The 20,824-nt window shown below is 41.4% G+C and overlaps 1 protein-coding gene across 1 annotated transcript in view; it reads left to right on the forward strand.

The window, feature by feature from the left end:
• The window catches only part of LOC132234599 (putative coiled-coil domain-containing protein 144C), a 53,988-nt gene that overhangs the window by 4,168 nt on the left and 28,996 nt on the right, over nt 1-20,824 (forward strand). The window contains exons 3-6 of the mRNA XM_059695707.1: nt 1,795-1,851; nt 4,102-4,236; nt 5,427-5,460; nt 10,655-10,742. Of these exons, the coding sequence (XP_059551690.1) occupies nt 1,795-1,851; nt 4,102-4,236; nt 5,427-5,460; nt 10,655-10,742 (314 nt within the window). The remainder of the gene's footprint in view (nt 1-1,794; nt 1,852-4,101; nt 4,237-5,426; nt 5,461-10,654; nt 10,743-20,824) is intronic.

A 20,824-nucleotide genomic window follows, 5' to 3' on the forward strand; every position in this document is an offset into this window, starting at 1 on the left:
AGAAAATGGACAGACTTTCAGTTGACTTCCTCTAGCAGTGGTTCTCAACCTTCCTGATGCCGCGACCCTTTAATACAGTTCCTCATGTTGTGATGACCTCCAACCATAAAATTATTTTCGTTGCTACTTCATAACTGTAATTTCTCTACTGTTATGAATCATAATGTAAATATCTGATATGCAGGATGTATTTTCATTGTTATAAATTGAACATAATTAAAGCATAGTGATTAATCACAAAAACAATATGTAATTATATATGTGTTTTCTGATGGTCTTAGGCGACCCCTGTGAAAGGGTCATTTGACCCCAAAGGGGTCGTGACCCACAAGTTGAGAACCACTTTAGAGTAAAGTTTTATAGGCCTGAGTTACATCACGTGCTCATTCCTAAACCAGTTATTGATCAACTAGGTACTGTGATGAGCTTAGTATAATCATTTCCCTTTTTGGAGCTGGGGAGACACCACCTTCTTTGTGTATCAGGACAGTAAATGTCCGAATACAGTTGTAGTTGTCCAGCAAGAATGAAGACTGAGGTGGGGAACCAGCACTGCTTACTGCAGGGATTCATGGGAGTTTTGAGCAGAAGAGGAACAAGATTAGACTTAATTATGGCCCTCTGGTTGTGATAGGACGGAGGGATCAGCAGGCATTTTCTGTAAAGGGCCTGATTTTAGGCCATGTGTTCTGCCATATCTACTCAAGTCTGCCATTGTGGTGTGAGGACAGTCCTAGAGAACCTGTAAGTGAACAGGCATGGCTGTGTTCCAGTGAGACTTTATTTGTAAAACCAGACGGCAGCTTGTATTTGGCCTGTGAGCACTCCTTTGCTGACTGACCCCACATGTAGTGGGTTCATAGAAGGAAACCACATAAAGAAACGTGGAGACAAGGGAAGATTTTGCCTCCTTGGACTAGCATCAGTCCATTATGAAGTTTTCACCCATCCATGCAGAAATGAGTCAGGAAGCTATATTTACTCCATTTGAAATGTTGGTTTTTTTTCTAGGTCTATGTCTTTCTCTCTTTTTCTGCTTAAAAAATCTTATTAATTTAAGATGGAACAATAATAGTTGGTGGTATTTCCCTCCCTATGAGAGCCATTTCTTAAGAGCCCATGTTTGACTAGAGCAGTTGACAGTAGCAAAGTAAGTGAAGACAGTAGGAGGCTAAGTTCATATGATTTCCTGGTGATTGCATGTAAAAAATGGTGAGGAGAAAGAAATCTAAGGTGACTGACAGGTTTCCAGGCAGTGCACTGGCATTTAGGTCGGACATGAAGACTAGGACTTTCCCTGTGAGCAGGAAAGAGCAACAGTTCAACTGGAAAGAGCAGTAAGTTTCCATACATGCTGAGTTTGGTGGAATATCCATGGATATCCCTACATTTTGGATACAATTTCTTTGACTTTGACTTGGCCTGCCAATAACTGCCTTAAATAGGTGAACCATGATTTTAGTTTTATAAGAAATTAGGAACAAATTAGGAAAGAATTCTGTAAGCACAAGGATGCTATTATACTAATATGGTAATTATTGTTTTTCTGTAGTTATCACAGTTACTTGATTGATTCATAACTATTCTAAAAAGAAATTAAGCCCTGCTTAGTTGAAGAAAATTGTCAGTGTGATGTTTTCCTTTTCTTGAGCGGAACTTCCATGTTATAGAACATGTTGCCAATCATTAAGGCTCTGTATTTTCTATTCTGAGTAAATAGGGTTGTTGCTTGTTTCACATTGTTTTCTTACATCATTGTTTTATTTATCCCTTTCTATACCTCTTTTCCAATAGTTACAGATCTACAGGAATCTCCAAAACAAGCACTGAGCAAAACAAAATCAAAGACAGGTATTCTGTGCAACCAGCTTCTGACTGTAATTATGTATAATACCTCAAATCAAATAATAACAATTTCACATAATGCAATTTTGTTAAAGATCCTAAACCCACACCTAAGTTTGCTTATTCACTGGAGAGAGTTATAGGACTCAGCATATAGTGGTGCTCATACCTGAGATTTATTACAGTGAAAGTCCAAAGTAAAATCAGCAAAGAGAATTGGTGTGTGTGTGACAAAGGGTAGAGGACACCAGGCACAAGCTTCCAAGAGTCCTCTCCCTGTGGAGTTACCAGGAGGTCTTCATTACTCCAGGGTCAAATTCTGACAACACACGTGAACTGTGCCATCTACCAGTCTGGTTAGACTCAGTGCCAAGGTTTTTATGTCATGCTAACCACATAGGCATCTTCCCCACAGCATGTACCAAAATTCCAGATTTCCAAAAGGAAAGCCAGTGTTCAGCATGAACACCATTGGTTGTACAAAGTGTTTAGGCACAGGGAGCCTCTAGTATCAGTTTAGAAAATGTGAAAACCCTGCTCAGATTCAGGTTTTCAGACACCAACTGAAGGCGATGCGTGTAAGCAGGACTTTCTAAGGATAGCAGACTTGAGCCTGCTGCATGAAATGTTTCTGCACAGCAGGTGTAGCCCTGACTGAATCTTTGGCTCTCACCTACAATTTTATTTTAAAAGCAAGTAATATAACATGGCACTAGTTTCAGTCGCATCATCCATAATTGCCTGCAATGCTGATTACATTTGTGACTCTTGGTGAGTATTTAACAGGTATTTGTACATAAATTACTATTGCAATATTAGGGAATGATAAACTTTTCTTTTTATCCAATTACCGTTTCAAGATAATTTTTAGATAAAATCAGCATAATAATTTCTGATTTTTTAAAAAATATATTTTATTGATTTTTTACAGAGAGAAAGGGAGAGAGATAGAGAGTTAGAAACATCGATGAGAGAGAAACATCGATCAGCTGCCTCCTGCTCATCTCCTACTGGGGATGTGCCCGCAACGCAGGTACATGCCCTTGACCGGAATCGAACCTGGGACCTCTCAGTCTGCAGGCCGACGCTCTATCCACTGAGCCAAACCGGTTTCGGCAATAATTTCTGATTTAAAATTAGAATTAAAAGTGCCTTTTAATTACAAATAAAAAATCACTTTTTATTTGTGTTGCACTAAATCCCCATTTATAATTATCAAGTAAGATTGGTATACTTACCAATTATTTTCTTGTCCTAGTTTACAATTAAGATTACTGGCTTTATTTATGTCTTTCCATATGCTTCACTCAATTTGGGATAATACCCATATTCTGATCTTTATGTTAATTTCTAAGGTGACTGTGTCTTGACAATAGCATTAATATGTTGATATATATTAATAGCAGATTCAGCGGATACATTTTTTAAAGAAAAATTAATAAGCCTTATTTTTTGAGCTGTTTTAGATGCACAGCAACATTGAGCTGAATGTACAGAGTTCCCATCAACCCCACAGCCCCTACACACACAGCCTTGCTCATTTTTGACATCCTGCACCAGAGAGGAACATTTATTACAACGGATGGACGTGCATTGACACATCATTATCAACGAAAGCCCATAGTTTACCTGAAGATTCACACTTGGTGTTGTACATTCTATGGGCTTTGACAAATGTATGATGACATATATCCACAGTCAAGAGTATCGTATAGAATTGTTTCATTGTCCTAAAAATTCTCCCTGCTCTGCTTATTCATTCCTACCTTCTCCCTAACCCTTGGAAACCACTGAACTTTTTCTTTTCTTTTTTTTTTTTTTTTTTTCTTTCTTTTTTTTTTTTTTTTTTTTTTTTTTTTTACTGTGTCCATAGTTTTGTATTTTCCTGAGTGTTGTATAGCAGGAATTATGCAGTGGGTATCTTTTTGATTAAAAAATTAAAATGCTAATGTAACTGGATGTAGTTATCCAAGATGTTCTTTGAACTTTGTGGTTTGTTGTTGTTGTTCATCAGCATAGGCTATGATGACATCTGTGGTACAAGCTGAAAGAGAATGATTTCTGTAGGCATTTGCCACCTAATGTTGAAGGTTGAGAAAAATGACCTCACGCTCTACTGCAGAGCACTGACTGTCTGCACCACCCTGTTCTATGAGCTGGGGACAGATACACTGTAGCAATGGAAGGAAATAGTCTCATGGGTTCTACTTTATCAAATTGGACTCACAAAGTCTCTCTTACTTATCTTGCAACTAGAGTCTCGATGCATGAAATTGGTGCAATGGGTCCGGCTCCCGCCGCTGTGGAGGCTGCCTCGGCCCCCGCCCACCACAACAGCTGCCTCTGCCTCGGCCACAGCCCCCACGGCTTCATCCGGAAGGTCATCTGGAAGTACGTCTGGATGTCCAGTCTAATTAGCATAATACGCTTTTATTATTATAGGTTGGAAATGGAGCCAGAAAGAGTCTGCTTCCTATGTTTTGCTGTGCTGGAAAGTGTAGTGTCTAGTGACCAAGCTTCCTTTTGATGGAGTATTCCATTCTAAACTGGCTGTTTTCACTGAAGAGCTGGATAAGTCATACTGTGTTACCCAAAATAAGTATGCTCTCATGTAACTGCTCCTAAGGGAATGAGTCCTGAAAACTAATGCTATTTAAGTTTGACATTGTTATTCTATGACTAGAGGCCCCATGCACATATTCTTGCACAGGAGGAGTTCCTTTGGGTGGCCTGCGGGGATCAGGCTGAAACCCGCAGTCCAACTCTGCCTATAGCTCCTACCTGCCACTCCCACTCATACTGCCCCACTGTGCCAGCCGTGGGCTTGGGCCCAGTTATTCCCTATCCAGAGAGGCTCGTACTCCAACAGCAGTGCTTGCCACCCCTGAGCCCTGCATCTGGTGCCCTCCTGAGTGGAGTGGCCTGCAGGATTGGGTCGAAACCGCCTCTCTAACATCCCCTAAGAGGTCCCGGATTATGAGAGGGCGCAGGCCAGGCCAAGAGACCCCACAGGTACATAATCAGGGCTGGGAGGGACCTCGGGAGGGCTCCAGGGTGTGTCTGGCCCATCTCACTCATTCCTAACAGGCCGGACCCCTGAAGCAAGCTACCTATTGGTCAGAGTGTCTGCCCCCTGGTGGTCAGTGCATGTCATAGCAAGCAGTTGAGCTGCATTAGCATATCATTGGCATATTATGCTTTGATTGGTTGAACAGTTGACCGAACTACCAGACACTTAGCATGTTAGGTTTTATTATATAGGATTCTGCTTCTACTAATGTTGCCATTTTCTGTCAGCCTTATGGGATTTTATTGGGATTATGTTCATTGTAAATAGCAGTTGATAGGTAGATATCAAATGTTGAAAGAGCCCATTCTCTTTTATTCTTGGATTTGATATATTTAAAAGGAGAAAGTAAGTGTTGTTAATGGCCTACCAATAATATGATTAATAGTCCCTCTGGTATAGTCTTTGTGTGTGGTCCTAAAGGAATACTTTATAACAAAGCATTACTCTGATACTTTTAGTGTCTTGTATTTTTCTATTGTTTTAAAATGTATTTTACTTTTTTCCTTAATAGTGCATGAGCTCTCTGAAGAAGACTCTTTATGCAGGTAGGATTTTATGGGATTTTAAAAACTATACATTACCTAAGGGAAAGCAGAGAAAAGAAACTAAACGTTCTAGAGTGTTCTACTGTGTGCTAGACCCTATATTATATATAACCAGTGTTATATAATCATCACAATAGCTGTCAATGTAGCTGTGTATTGTAGCCTACTTTTTATTAATGAGGCAACTATAATTCAGGGAGGTGGATGAATTGACCCATGATTCTATAGTTAGCAAGTGGCCAACCCATGATTTGACTGTCAACCTGCTGGACTCCCCAATCTATTCTGCTGTCCCTCAACATACACTGATAAGTTCCTATGTAGCGCTGGCATTGAGATATAAATGTGAATCAGACCAACTCAGAAAGTGAAGTCTGATTGTGTGCTAACTCTGATTTAGAGATTTTCTAAGAGGCTTAATTAATCTGAGCATTTATCTTACTCTCCTTGACAATTGTAGTGGTAAATAGGACCTTGCTCTTCCTACCAAAGCTTTTAGGGCCCTTCTCAGTTAGCTATGGCCACAGAAACAAAGGTTGTACCTAAGCAAGGCCTCATCAGTCAAGCGTTGTTAGGTAAAATGATATCTATTCTTCTTGGAATGAATTACAGTGGGGCCTTGACTTACGAGTTTAATTCGTTCCATGACGGAGCTCGTAACTCAAATTACTCGTATGTCAAATCAATTGTGAACGAGTGAGACACGTGATGCTGGGCTGATGTTGTGGCGTTCACTGTGGTGTTCACTCTGACATTCGCTGTGCCAACTAGCAGTGGGGGTATCTGAAGCTGGCTCGTAACCCGAATTTTAGCTCGCAACTCAAAGCAAAAGATCTGCCAAGAGACGGCTCGTATCTCGAAAAACTCATTAGTCGGGACACCCATAAGTCAAGGCCCCACTGTACTTATCTGTAAGTAGTAAAGAATATCTATGTATAGTTCATGTTATAGAAATTAAATTTAGCGTGTATTTAGAGGATATTTCTAATTGATTCCTCTATTTACTGACTTCCCAGTCTGGCTTTCTCTTTAGGCAACGACCTTTGCCTAGTTGTATGAGGTATTTTCCTTGATCCTATAGTCTTTTTCCCTCTTCCATGAGTTCTTGATTTATTTTATTTTATTCTCTGATTTTTTTAGTGTTTCTTTCCTTGTGTTTTTTTCTTTTCCAATGCTGCCAGCTATGGTGTTCTCCATTTTTCTATAGACAGGATCAAAGGCACATAGAATTTCAGTAGTTTAAGGAAGCCTAGTAATTAATTAAACAAAACTGCCTGTAGCTATTCAACCTGTGTTTAATATCATGGCTAACTGATTGTTGGCATAGAATACTGGAAATGAAAAGAGATTAAAGTGACTCATTGGGATATATAAGGTGGTGAAACTGACTTATAAACTCAGGTTGCTAAGTGTAATATGCTACCTTCTTTGTCAATCTGTAGGAGAGTTTCATAATAGAAATATGGGGAGTGGTAGTGAACACAGTCAATAGAGGGTAAAAATGGAATTAGCTGGAGAATCCCAAGTTTCAAGAGGAACGACACTAGGTTGGGATTGAAGATGAGAATATTGGGGTTTGTGACAAGTTAAAGGTAAGTTTTAATAAGGAAGGCCATAGGATGTTGGGAGTTCTCTAGAAAGGCAGACTAAAACATGAGGCTCAAGGAAGTCCTGAAGAGATTGCTACTCTTCTATTTGTTTGTTTAATAGAAGGAAATAGCACCATTCAAGGTTTCTTTACAAAGATATTTAAAACATTGGAGCCACTGGAAAGATTCTTTTGATCACAAATAGGACTGTGGTCTCATCAACCTGAACTCTGACTCAGAGAGTGGGACTTAGGTACCCTTGAGTCCTAGGGTGGGCTCAAATGGAGAAAAAAAATAAATAAATAAAAGGAGCTCTCTATTTCCCTGGCAAACAAACTAAATGGAGTCTGAGTGATCCACTCACTACATAGGCGTGTTACCCAACTCCATTACTGATGTGACATCATCTAGTCCTTCCCCTGCCCAACACTCTGTGTACATGGGAAGCACATCAGCTAATTAGGGTTGATCCTCATGCTGCTACACACAGTATACAAGCTGCTGTTCAAAGGCTGACCCCATGTCAAGTAATTCATTCCAGCTGGGTGGGGTGCCTGCCCAGATTTCTGTTTGGGTGTTCTGCTTGTTCTAATTGGGTCATGCTCTGAAGCCCCCCACTGAGTGTGTTGGTTCTGGGGTCTCTTGGGCGGGACTCTCTTGCAAGTCAATGTCAGTCTCTGCCTGTGATTTCCCCTGGGCTACCTGTGTGTAACAACAAAGCGATCCAGCTTGTGACTGCCTCTGCTGGGCCTGGGTGCGCCTGGGAAGGACCAAGCTGCAGAGCAATGCCTCCTTCTACCAGCACCAAGCCCATGGGGCAGCTGAGCAAAAAGCCCAAGTCACTCCGAGATCCACCTCCACCTACCAGCTTTCTGTTGGGGTCAGTCACTGAAAGAGCTCCTGTTGGTATGTGAGTTGCATGAGGTAAGTGAGTCATCAGGTAGGTGCCAGTGGTGTTTACCATGTTGTTGCAGATTCAAACTTGGCTTCATTTTTCGGTGTGAGGCCAGTCAGCAAAAGTCCCAGGGTACACAAATGCCAGTCATCACCCACCAGGTACCTGTGGACCTTTGTGTTTGATGGGCCTCAGGGAGTCATTAGGGTGGGCCAGCAGAATTCATCAGGCCCCAGGTATCAAGATTTGGCTGTGTGAAGAGAGGGCTCAGCACTGGAATGGTGACCTCAGTTAGACCAGCAAGGGAATGAAAGCCCCAAACCAAAGTCACCCAACTCAGTCTCTGACACCCCCTGAGTCCATCCCGACCTCCTTAAGAGACCTCCATGAAAGTCTACACCAGGCATCCTCAAACTACGGCCCGCGGGCCACATGCGGCCGCTGAAAACATTTATCCGGCCAGGCCGGGTGTTTTTGCCGCCGCTGCCTGTCCTGCTTAGCAGCCGACTCGCCCCGGGCCTGCAGTGCGCATGTGTGGAATGTCTGAGGGACAGTGAACTGGTCCCTGTTTAAAATGTTTGAGGACCTCTGGCTACACCGTGGGCCCTGGCAGCTGGCTCCTGTGCCCTGTATAGCTTACAGGGTCGGGGACAAGGATTCCGGATGTACGTTCCCCGGGCTGAGGCGATAAGGAAGGGAGGGCTTGACACAGGGGTGATGGCATCTGGGAGAGGGACCCAGCACAGGGAGGGCACCCAGAAGCCATCCCCTCAGCTCTCTCCCAGAGCCACACCAAGCAGTCTCTCCTCACATGACTCCCAGTGCCCTGTGAGCCACCCTTTCTTCACAGGCCCAGGGTGAGTGGTGGGACCTTGTGTACCGGACCTTTCAGAGGGCTCCTGGGTTCCTAGCAGACTCCCACCTCATCCGGGAGGGCAGAAGCCCCGCTGATTTTCACAGCCAGATGCCCTGTGAGCTCCTCTTCCAGGCTCTGGTTCCAGGGCATTGTGATCGTTTTCAGAAGATGACCAGGGAGCGTCTACCAGGGACCCAGGGTCTGCTTGAGATGGAGGAACAATTTTGAGAGAGGCTTCTTCTCCTTCAGGAAATGTTTGTAATGTTGCAGAGACAGACTTTCCAAATGCATCTTTCCCCTCACAATCAAGCATTTTACCTGTCAAATTAGAAGGCATTTGTCTTAAGCTTGCTCTTTCTTTAGAGTTATCACGTAGTGGCTCTTCCTCAGGGCACTCAGCCATTTTGAATTTTACAGAAAATTCATGTGACCTATGCAGTGACTCATCTTTGGAAAGTTGTAAATTCTTCCTCTGCTCTGATGTGCCTTGTTTGATGCACATTTCCTCATCCTTTTGCACAGAAGGGTGTCCTGAATATGCAGATGTATCCTCTTTGTCACATGCCCTATTTATTTGTGATTCTTGAGACATTTTTTCTAAATGCAAAGGTGGAAGATGAATCTGCTTGCTTTGATTTTCAGATGTCTTTGCTGTTGGGGTATGTGTTTTTGAAATATTTTATCCATGAGTAATCAAGTATGGACAAAGATAAGTTAGAATATAATTAAAATTTAACTGTTAGGATTCTTAATCTATGATTAGTTACTTCCAATCACAGGATTGAAACTAAGAAGTCAAGAATAATAATAACTTGCCTTGGTCTAAATAAAAATGAAAATATGAACCCTCACACCTAATTTTGGCACTATTGGAATTACATAATTTATTAGGTGTCAAATCTATCAAAATTAAATTACTAGCTGAATTTTAACATTACAGATGCTTCCTTCCTCACTTAAAATATTTCACCTCACCATATCCTAGCAGTGAGCCCCTAAAGTGCAGAATTTGTTAGGGGTGCTCCAAGATGGAGGCAAAAGAGGTGAAAGTCACACTCACCTCCTCCCTGGGCCAAATTGGAATGACAACTAAATCATATAACTACCAACCTGAAGACTAGCTGAACATTAGTCTTATAGCCAAGGATCTGCAGAAGATGCCTCAGCTACACTGGCAGGAAGGACAGAGATTCCAAAAGGGCTGGCCCCACATCCACGTGTGGTGGCTGAGAGGCATGTCTCAGGGCAATGGTCCCCCTGAGGAGCATGTGGCCTCAACCCCACGCTGGGCTCCCACCCTTGTTTCAGGAGTTTGTGCCCTCATAAGCTGAAGATGTAAATGTTCTGGAGCCTGCAGAAGGGTGATCTGGGAGTGGGAAGGTAGCAACATAAGCATTTGTTTTTTGACATTTGGACATATAACATTCAACCATTTCAGGAACTTCCTGTATAGTTTTAAGGTAAAAGGAAGGAATGGGTTCTCCTTAATAGGTGGTTTCCATGCTAAAGAAGCAAGACTGCCATTTTTGACTGATATCGTTTAGTCTTTGAACCAGAGACAGATGATGAGGAAGGGACAGTGTATCTTCCTACCTTGACTTAGGCCATCAGATGTGTTCCAGTTTAGGAAATAAAGGTTATGTCTGCCATTAATTGGTGAAAACAAATTAGTCTCAGGCAGAGTGTGTCTTCATTAAATAGCTCACAGGTTGGGAGAGGTAGCAGCAGAAATAGATAAAAGTATTTAAAAAAAAAAAAAAACCACTAAGGCCCAGTGTTAATTATATTAAGAATCTTCATTTGATATATAGATAGCTGACTTTTCACTTAAATTGTTTTGTTGTTTTTTCAAAGAAATGGATTCACTCATTTGTGTTGTATATTTTACTACAAATCTCGCATTATTGATTCATGCCCTACATCAGACCATAAAGACTTGAAGGTAAAGTGATCTCTTGTGAAATTAATTTTCCTGTTCTGAATTGAATTATGTGTATCACCTACTCTTAAAGTTTCCTAGTGGCTTCCCTATCACTGTTTTATGTTTGTAAGGCAAAATTAGTCATATTATTGTTAAATCCTTCAGTGAGGAAATATGTTTTGAATTGATTATATATAGAGAGAGGAATGGACTGGGAGAGAGAGAGAAAGAGAAACATTGATGTGAGAGATAAACATTGACTGGCTTTCTCCTGCATGGCCAATCATGGGAATGAACTGACAATCTGTGTATATGCCTTGACTGGGAATTGAACCCGTGACCCTTCCAAGCATGGGACAACACTCCAACCACCAAGCCCCACAGGCCAGAGTGGAAAATATATTTATTTTATTGCGTGGTTCTTTTTATATACAATGTCCACAAAAGGGTGGGTCCATAGAGACACAAATCAATCAAACAGGTGGTTGTCAGAGACTTGGGTAGGGGGAATGGGGAGTCTCTATTTCATGGGAATGAGGTTCCCTTCTGGAGAGATTGAAAGGTTTTGGAACTAAATAGAGGTGATCATTGCATAGCATGGTACATGTGACAAATGCTAATGAATTTTTTACTGGTTTACTTTATGTTTGGTGAACTTTAATCACTAAAAAAGAATACTGTCATAATCAATCAATCAGTCAAATGAAGATCATGTTACCCCTTTTAAAACAATCCAATAGACTCATTTAAAACATGTTTCCTGGTGAAAGGTTACATTGTTAATTTGAGATTTTTCCTGTTTCTTGAGGTAGGCCTATACTGTTGTGAATTTCCCTCTTAAGGTTGCTTTCATATGTCCCATAGATTTTGGGTTGTCATATTCTCATTTCATTTGTCTCTAGGTATCTTTTGATTTCCTCCTTGATCTCATTGTTAACCCATTCACTTTTTAGTAACAGGTTATTTACCCTCCATGTGTTTGTGTGTTTTCAGCGTTAATTTGGTAATTGATTTCTAGTTTGGTACCATTGTGGTTGAAGAAAATGATTTTAGAGAGAGAGGAAGGGAGAGGGACAGAGAGATATAAACATTGATGAGAGAGAAACATCAATCCTCTGACTCTTTCATGTTCCCTGCAGGGGATTGGGCCCACAACATGGGCATGTGCCCTGAAAAGGAATCAAACCAGCGACCTCTTGTTTCCTGGGTCAACACTATCTCCTGTTTCCTCCCTCGCTCCTCCTTCTGGTGCTCCTATAATGTGGATGTTGCTATACTTTGTGTTGTCACAGAAGTCTTTGAAACTAGCCTCATTTAAAAATATTTTTTTCCTGCACTAATGGGATATTACCTTGTCTTCTAAATCAAAGATTCTATTTTCACCCAGCTGGCATGGCTCAGTGGTTGAGTGTCAAACTTTGAACCAGGAGGTCATGGTTCAATCCAAGTCAGGATCTATGCCAGGGCTGCAGGCTGTGAACATGTTTTAAACAAAAATGAGGAGAGTTTTTATAATGATACAGAAAATAAAAAAGTAAGGACCCCAGTAGTTATGTCTGAAGTAAAAGGAGACCAAGACTTTGCTATGCAGATGACAAAAAATATGACCCCAAATACCATGGATTGGAAATTAGGCATGTGGGGCATGCAGGAGGCAGATGATCAATGATTCTCTCTCATCATTGATGGTTGTTTTTTTAATATTTTTATTGATTTTAGAGAGGAAGGTAGAGGGAGTGAGAGGCAGAAACATCAATGATGAGAGAAAATCATTGGTTGGATGCCTCCTGCACATCCCCTACTGAGGATGGACTGGAATCAAACCCAGGACCCTCAGTCAAAGCTCTATCCACTGAGCCAAACAGGCTAGGGCTCATCATTGATGTTTTTATCTCTTTCTTCCTATCCCTTTCTCTCTGAAATCAATCCAATGTATTTTTTTAAAAAGATTCTCTTTTCTGCTTCATCTAATCTAATCTGCTACTGATTCCTTCTAGTGTATTTTTCATTTCAGATATTATATACTTTAATTCTGAGTGGTTATTTTATATGGTTTCTTTGTCCTTTTATATACTTGCTATCTCTTTGTTGAAGTTCTCACTACATTCCTTGATCATCGTTGTAACCATGTTCTTGAACTCTGTATCTGGTGCACATCTTTCCTCCTTTTATTTAGCTTGTTTTTTTTTTTCTGAAGATTTCTCTGTTTTTTGTTTGTTTTGTTTTGTTTTCATTTGGGTTATGTTTCTTTTTATCCCCATTTTAGCTGCCTCACTGTACTTGTTTCTGTGTATTGGGTAGATCTGCTTTGCATCTCATTCTTGGAATAATGGCCTTATGTATTAGGTGTCTTGTGAGGCTCATTGGCATATTCTTTCTGATCACCTGAGCTAGGTGCTCCTGGAATGTCACTTGTATGTGTTATTGTGTTAGGTGAGCCTGCCTTGGTAGAGTTTTCATTGCTGTTGGCCTGTTCATGGTAATTGGGCATTGTACCTACACCTCAGTCTAGTGATCTGAAAAGCAATCTTCATTTGTAGCTTGTCTGTGGCAATGATTCAATTAAAAAGCCATGGTATGTCTGCTGTTACAAATACTTACAAGGAAACAAAGCCAAATCACAACTTGTTCCACAAGCCATTATGTGCAGATAATTGCAGTGCTAATTATTGTAAAAGCATGGACTCTAAATCAAAAGATGAGAGTTCCTCTGCATTGCACAATGACAGAACACCTGGAGTACCTATAATAATAAAAGCATAATATGCTAATTACACCGGACAGCCAAACAACCTTCTGAATGTCATTCTGGATGTCCTTCCAGATGAAGCTGCAGCAGCGTGGGCCAAGGAAGAGGTGGTTAGGGGCAATGAGGCAGGCAGGTGAGCAGTTAGGGACGATGAGGCAGGCATTCAGAGTGGTTAGGGGCGATGAGGCAGGCAGGCTAGCAATTAGGGGTGAACCGGCAGGCAGATGAGCAGTTCAGGGTGATCAGGCAGGCAGGTAGAGTGGTTAGGGGCAATGAGACAGGCAGGCAAGTGGTTAATGGCAATCAGGCAGGCAGGCAGGCAGAGGGGTTAGGGGCGGTCAGGCAGGCAGGCAAATGGTTAGGGGCAATCAGGCAGGCAGGCAGAGGTGTTAGGGGTGATGAGGCAGGTAGGCAGAATGGTTAGGGGCAATGAGGCAGTCGGACATCTCCTGAGGGGTCTTGGATTGTGAGAGGTTGCAGGTCAGGCTGAGGGATCCCCACCCCCATGCACGATTTTCTTGCACTAAGCCTCTGGTATGTAAATGAAGAACTACAGCAAGATATACAAAGGCTTAAGAATGACATAGACATGGTAAAAGTAGAGAGCCTGGCTTGGAAAAAAGAGAAAGTTCAACTTCAAAAAGAAGTAGAATTTCACTTGCTTTTGTTCTTTTTACCAATTCTCTGATCCATTCTCATTTTCCACTTCTAAAAAAAGTTTGTGTATAAAATGAGTTTGTCTAAATATGTAATTGTATATTTAAGTAGATTCTATCAACTAAATAATAGTTTAAGAAAACATTCTCAAGTTTGTTTTTTAATTATGTCTCTCTGTCAGTCTTCCCTATGAATTGGGAAACTAAGTTAGCTATGTACATGTGACCTTCTGAACCAGCGAAAGTATAAAGGAGATTGCTGAAAAAAAATGTAATAAGCACTAGGGTTTTGTTTTGTTTTAAGTCCATTGGCTTAAATATAAATTATATCCCATAGCCTGGCTGGTGTGACTCAGTGGTTGAGCATTGACCCATGAACCAAGAGGTTCCTGTCTGGATTCAGGGTCAAGACACATGCCTGTGTTATAGCTGGATTTGCAGTAGGGGGTGTGCAGGAGGCAGCCAATCAATGTTTATCTCTCATCGATGTTTTTATCCCTCTCCCTTCTGCTCTCTTCAAAATCAACTTAAAAAACACCCATAAATTGCATCCCAGAAACAATAAAATGGAAGGAAGCTATGACTGAGAGAAGGGATATAAGCAAATAGCCCCAGCTAAACTCACCTATTTTTGTGCTATAGTGTGTGCAATCTTCTATGGTTTACTGAAAACCTTGGAACTTAGAATTCCAATATGAACACGTCAAGATATTTTTTTTTACTTTACTTTTTAGTTATTGTTTATGTTCAATATTATTTTGTATTAGTTTCACATGTACAGCATAGTGGTTATTCATATACTTTGCATCACAGCCCCCCCAAATTTGAAGTACCCACCTGCACTGTACCTAATCATTGGAATATTATTGAGATATTTTAATAACAAACATATATACTTTCATGTATATTTGTTATCACCACTCTCAGATGTGTTTGTTGAGTAAAACCTTTATGTTGTTAAATAAAGTATCATACTGCCATAAAAAAACAAAACCTTACCATTGTGACAGCATGGATGGGCCTAGACGGTATTATGCTAAGTGAAATAAATCAAACAGAGAAAGATAAGTTCTGTGAGAGTCCATGGCCAGTGTGGCTTTCCCGGGTTCAAAGGCTTAGAGGAAGAGCTGACGCACAAATGATACACAAGATGAAATATATTTTTAATACCGGGGGAACCAGAGGACAACTTAACCATAGCTGTCAAGTTCTCCCTGTTGCTCCTTACCCAGCTGCTTTTATTAGCTAGAATACACAATTGCTTTTAGGAATGCAAACAGACATATCAATGGTAATTGGTTATTAAACAGTAAGATTGTCAGGTTTGGGGGGATTTTGCTTTAGGCCATTGAGTCAGCAGCAGGTAACAAAATGTAGATATTCATCCCGTGAATATCAAAAGGAGTCCTGGTCAGCCTTCTGCCAGACTCCTCACAGTTATATCAATTACTGTTGATCTTGGTCTCCAGCAAAGTTCCATCTGATTTCACTTACTAGTATATGTGGAATGTAAAGAGTAGAATAGATGATCTAAGAAACTTAAAACAGACTCATGGGTAACAGAGATCTAACTGATGGATGCCAGTGGGAAGGAGGTCAGTGGACTGGGTCAAAAGTAAAGAGGTCAACAAGTACAAATTGGTAGTTAAAGAATAGTCACAGGGATGCCAAGTACAGCATAGAGAATATAGTCAATCATATTGTAATAAGCATGAATGGTGTCAGATGAGTATTGAAATATCAGGAGGATTACTTTGTAAAGTATCTGATTGTCTAACTATTATGCTGTACAACTAAAACTAATACAAATAATGTTGAATGTGAATTGTAATGGAAAGATTAAAATATATAAAACCATAGAACATCAACCATAGAATACCTTCCAAAATAAAAGCATAGCAATTATTATTTTTAAAAAATACTATTTATATTTCTTTATTGATTAAGGTATTACATATATGTCCTTATTCCTTCATCCCCCCCACAATGCTCGTGCCCTCACCCCCCCTGGTGTCTGTGTCCATTGGTTATGCTTATATGCATGCATACAAGTCCTTTGGTTGATTTCTCCCCTTTCTCCCCACCCTCCCATTGCTTCCTCCTGAGGTTTGAGCATCTGATCAATGCTTCTCTGTCTCTGGATCTGTTTTTGTTCATCAGTTTATTTTGTTCATAATAATCCACAAATGAGTGAGATCATGTGATATTTATCTTTCTCTGTCTGACTTATTTGGTTTATCCTAATGTTCTCCAGCTCCATTCATGTGGTTGCAAATGGTAGGAGTTCCTTCCTTTTTACAGCAGCATAGTATTCCATTGTGTAGATGTACCAGTTTTTTAATCCACTCATGTGCTGATGAGCACTTAGGCTGTTTCCCAATCTTAGCTATTATAAACTGTGCTGCTATGAACATAGGGGTACATATATCCTTTCTAATTAGTGTTTCTAGTTTCTTTTTTAAAAAATATATTTTATTGATTTTTCACAGAGAGGAAGGAAGAGGGATAGAGAGCCAGAAACATCGATGAGAGAGAAATATTGGTCAGCTGCCTCCTGCACGCCCCCCACTGGGGATGTGCCTGCAACCAAGGTACATGCCCCTGACTGGAATTGAACCGGGACCCCAGAGTCCGCAGGCTGATGCTCTATCCACTGAGCCAAACCGGTTCTGGTGGTGTTTCTAGTTTCTTGGGATATATTCCTAGAAGTGGGGTCACTGGGTCAAATGGCAGTTCCATTTTGTTTGTTGAGAAAACTCCGTACTATTCTCCACAGTGGCTGCACCAGCCTGCATTCCCACCAGCAATGAAGGAGGGTTCCTTTTTCTCCACATTCTCTCCAGCATTTGTCATTTGTTGATTTGTTGATGATAGCCATTCTGACAGGTGTGAGATGGTCATTTTGATTTGCATCTCTCCGATGATTTGAGCATGTTTCCATGTCTCTTGGCCTTCTGTATGTCCTCTTTAAAAAAGTATTTATTTAGGTCTGTTTCCCATTTTTTGATTGGATTGTTTATCTTCCTTTTGTTAAGTTGTATGAGTTCCCTGTAAATGTTGGAGATTCAACCATAATGTTGGCAAATATGTTCTCCCATGCAGTGGGCTTTCCTGTTGTTTTGTTGATGGTTTCTTTTGCTGTGCAGAAGCTTTTTATTTTGATGTAGTCCCATTTCTTTATTTCTTCTTTAGTTCCAATTGCCATAGGAGCTATATAGGTGAAGATATTGCTTCGGTATATGTCTGATATTTTGCTGCCTGTGTATTCCTCTTAAGATTTTTACGGTTTCCTATCTTATTTTTACATAAGTCCTTTATCCATTTTGAGATTATTTTTGTGTGTAGTGTAAGTTGGTGGTCTAGTTTCATTTTTTTGCATGTATCTTTCCAATTTTTCTAACACCATTTATTGAAGAGACTATCTTGACTCCATTGTATGCTCTTGCCTCCTTTGTCAAATATTCATTGAGCATAGTGGTTTGGGTCGATTTCTGGGTTCTCTATTCTCTTCCATTGGTCTATATGTCTGTTCTTATGCCAGTACCAGGAAGTGTTGAGAATAGTGGATTTGTAATACAGCTTGATATCTGGTATTGAGATCCCTCCAACTTTGTTCTTTTTTCTAAGGATTGCTGCAGCTATTTGAGGTCTTTTTTTATTCCAGATGAAATTTTAGAGAGTTTGTTCTAGTTCTGTGAAATATGCTGTTGGTATTTTAAGAGGGGGGTGCATTGAATCTATAGATTGCTTTGGGTAGTATGGACATTTTAATGTTGATTCTACCAATCCAAGAACATGATATGTTCTTCCATCTGTTTATGTCTTCCTCTATCACTTTTTTCAGTGTCCTGTAGTTTTCTGAGTAGAGGTCTTTTACCTCCTTAGTAAAGTTTATTCCTAGGTATCTTAATTTTTTTGGTGCAATGGTAAATGAGATTCTTTTTTTTAATCTCTCTTTCTGAAAATTCACTATTCGTGTATAAAAATGCCATAGATTTCTTGGCATTAATTTTGTTTCTTGCTACATTGCTGAAATCATTTATTAAGTGTAATAATTATTTGATGGAGTCTTTAGGGTTTTTTCTATGTAAAATATTATGTCATCTGCAAATAATGACAATTTTAGTTCTTTTTTTCCAATTTGGGTGCCTTTTATTTCTTCTTCTTGTCTGATCGCTATGGCGAGTACTTCCATACTATGTCGAACAGGAGTAGTGAAAGCGGGCATCCCTGTCTTGTTCCTGTTCTTAGGGAAAATGTATTTAGTTTTTGCCCATTGAATATGATGTTGGCTGTAGGTTTGTCATATAAGGCTTTTATTATGTTGTGGTATGATCCCTCTATTCCCACTTTGAGCAGTTATCATTTTGACATGTATGTTATTGTCATACTAGAAACCCAGTACATGAATTCATGCACCAATAGGGTCTCTTGGCCTGGCCTGCAGGATCAAGCTGAAGCCAGATCTTCGAGATCTCTTGAGGGGTCCCAGATTTTGAGAGGGCACAGGCCAGGCCGAAGGACCCCTCCAGTGCATGATGAGGGCTGGGGAGGGATGTGGGAGGTTGGCTGGCATGGGAGGGGCCACAGGAGGTTGGCCATCCAGGGGGAGGGACCATGGGAGTTTGGCTGGCCAGGGGGTAGGGACCATGGGAGGTTGGCCAGCCATGGGAGGTTGGCTGTGGGAGCACACTGACCACCAAGGGGAAGTTCCTGCATTGAGTGTCTGCCTCCTGTTGGTCAGTGCACATCATAGTGACCGGTTGACTGGTCGTTCGGTCATTCAGTCATTAGGTCACTTAGGCTTTTATATATATAGATAGGTCACATAAATTATTTGCAATCCTCCTATATAATAAATGGGTAAAATGCAAATTCACCCTAACAGCAGAACAACCAGAATGACCGCTGGACCAGTCACTATGAGGCACACTGACCACCTTTTGTTCTCTTTCCCTGGCCAGCAGGCTCCAATTGCCTGATGGCCACCCACAGAAGGGGCGGGGCTGGCGAGCGGGCAGGAACAGCTGACCTCTCAGTCCCTTCCCCCAGCCATCAGGCACTAATCACCTGATGGTGAACGGGGAACCGGGAGTGGGTGGCGGTGGGGGGTGTGGCCGACTGCGGGCAGCTGGGGAAGATGGCCCGGATCATAGGCCAGGCCTTGGGACTGTACCTGCGCATGAATTTCATGCGCTGGTTCTCTAGTATCTAATAAAAGAGTAGTATGCAAATTAACCATCTTTCTGTCACTACGTCACAAAGATGGCAGCGGGTGGCCATGGAGCTGGAGTGAGCAGGAGGTTTGGGTTGCCCGGCAATGGAGGAAGCCAAGCTTCCAGACTTCCGTGGCCAGGCCTGGGCTCTACTCAAGGCTACAAAGTTTCAATTACAGAAGATAAATAAAACCCAGATATCTGCTGGAAAAAAAAAAGAAAAAAGGATAGGCTGAGAGCTTGGGTCGCTGGGGGGCATGGCCAGCCTGAAAACAGCCCTCAGCCCCTCACCCAGGCTGGCCACAACCCCATGGGGTGCGGGTCCCCTCGGGGGGGCTTGGAAAGCCTGCAAACAGCCATCAGCCCCTCACCCAGGCTGGCTAGGCACCCCAGCGGGACCCCCACCCTGATCTGGGACACCCTTCAGGGCAAACCAGCTGGCCCCCACCTATGCACCAGGCCTCTATCCTATATAATAAAAGGGTAATATGCAAATTTACCCTAACAGCAGAATGACTGGGTATCACTGGTCAATATGATACACACTGACCACCAGGGGGAAGACGCTCAATGCAGGAACTGCCCTCTGGTGGTCAGTGTGCTCCCACAGGGAGAGCTCTGCTCAGCCACAAGCCAGACTGATGGCTGCCAGCACAGCGGTGGTGGTGGGAGCCTATCCCGCCTCCTCAGCAGCACTAAGGATGTCCGACTGCAGCTAGGCCTGCTCCCCCCGGCAAGTGGACATCCCCCGAGGGCTCCCAAGCTGCCAGAGGGATGTCCGAATGCCAGCTTAGGCCTGATACCTGGGGAGGAGGCCTAGACCAGCAGGTGGACATCCCCCAAGGGATCCGAGACTGCGAGAGTGCACATGCCGGGCTGAGGGAACTCCCCCCCCCCCCCAGTGCACATATTTTTGTGCACCGGGCCTCTAATAAATTCAATATTTGTCTCTAAAGAAGAAAACTGAGTTTTGAGTTGGAAAAAGATTGAGATATTATGCTCCTTATAAGGAAAAGTGGATGCCACCTCTCATTACACTAAGCATTAAATTACTTTTCAAAAGTTATACTTAATTTATGTGATATATTTGATGAGATTTTATGTTTATTTATCTGATTCAGCATTATAGAATTATATCCTTTCTTTTGGTGCCATAAAATTCTAGGTAATGCACCTTTAAGAACTTTGGACAGATCATTAAACCTTTGTTTCATTTCAGTTATCAGTAAATATGGGGCTAACATAAGTAGATATCTACTTGTATATCCTGTAGCTATAAGATTTTATGGTGATTGTATGTGAAATTATGAAAGAATTACTTATTTTCCAGAATTGTACATTAACTAACAATTCATTGATTTTACTCTCCTCCAGTGTTATGGTAAACTTTGGTTCATATATGTTTTGAATACCACCACTTTTTGATACCCTCAAAGATCTTAGAAAAATTAGTTTTAAAAGGCAATGGGGGAAGGAATAGCA

The sequence above is a fragment of the Myotis daubentonii genome, chromosome 1 (assembly GCF_963259705.1).
Source record: "Myotis daubentonii chromosome 1, mMyoDau2.1, whole genome shotgun sequence".
Lineage (NCBI taxonomy): Eukaryota > Metazoa > Chordata > Mammalia > Chiroptera > Vespertilionidae > Myotis > Myotis daubentonii.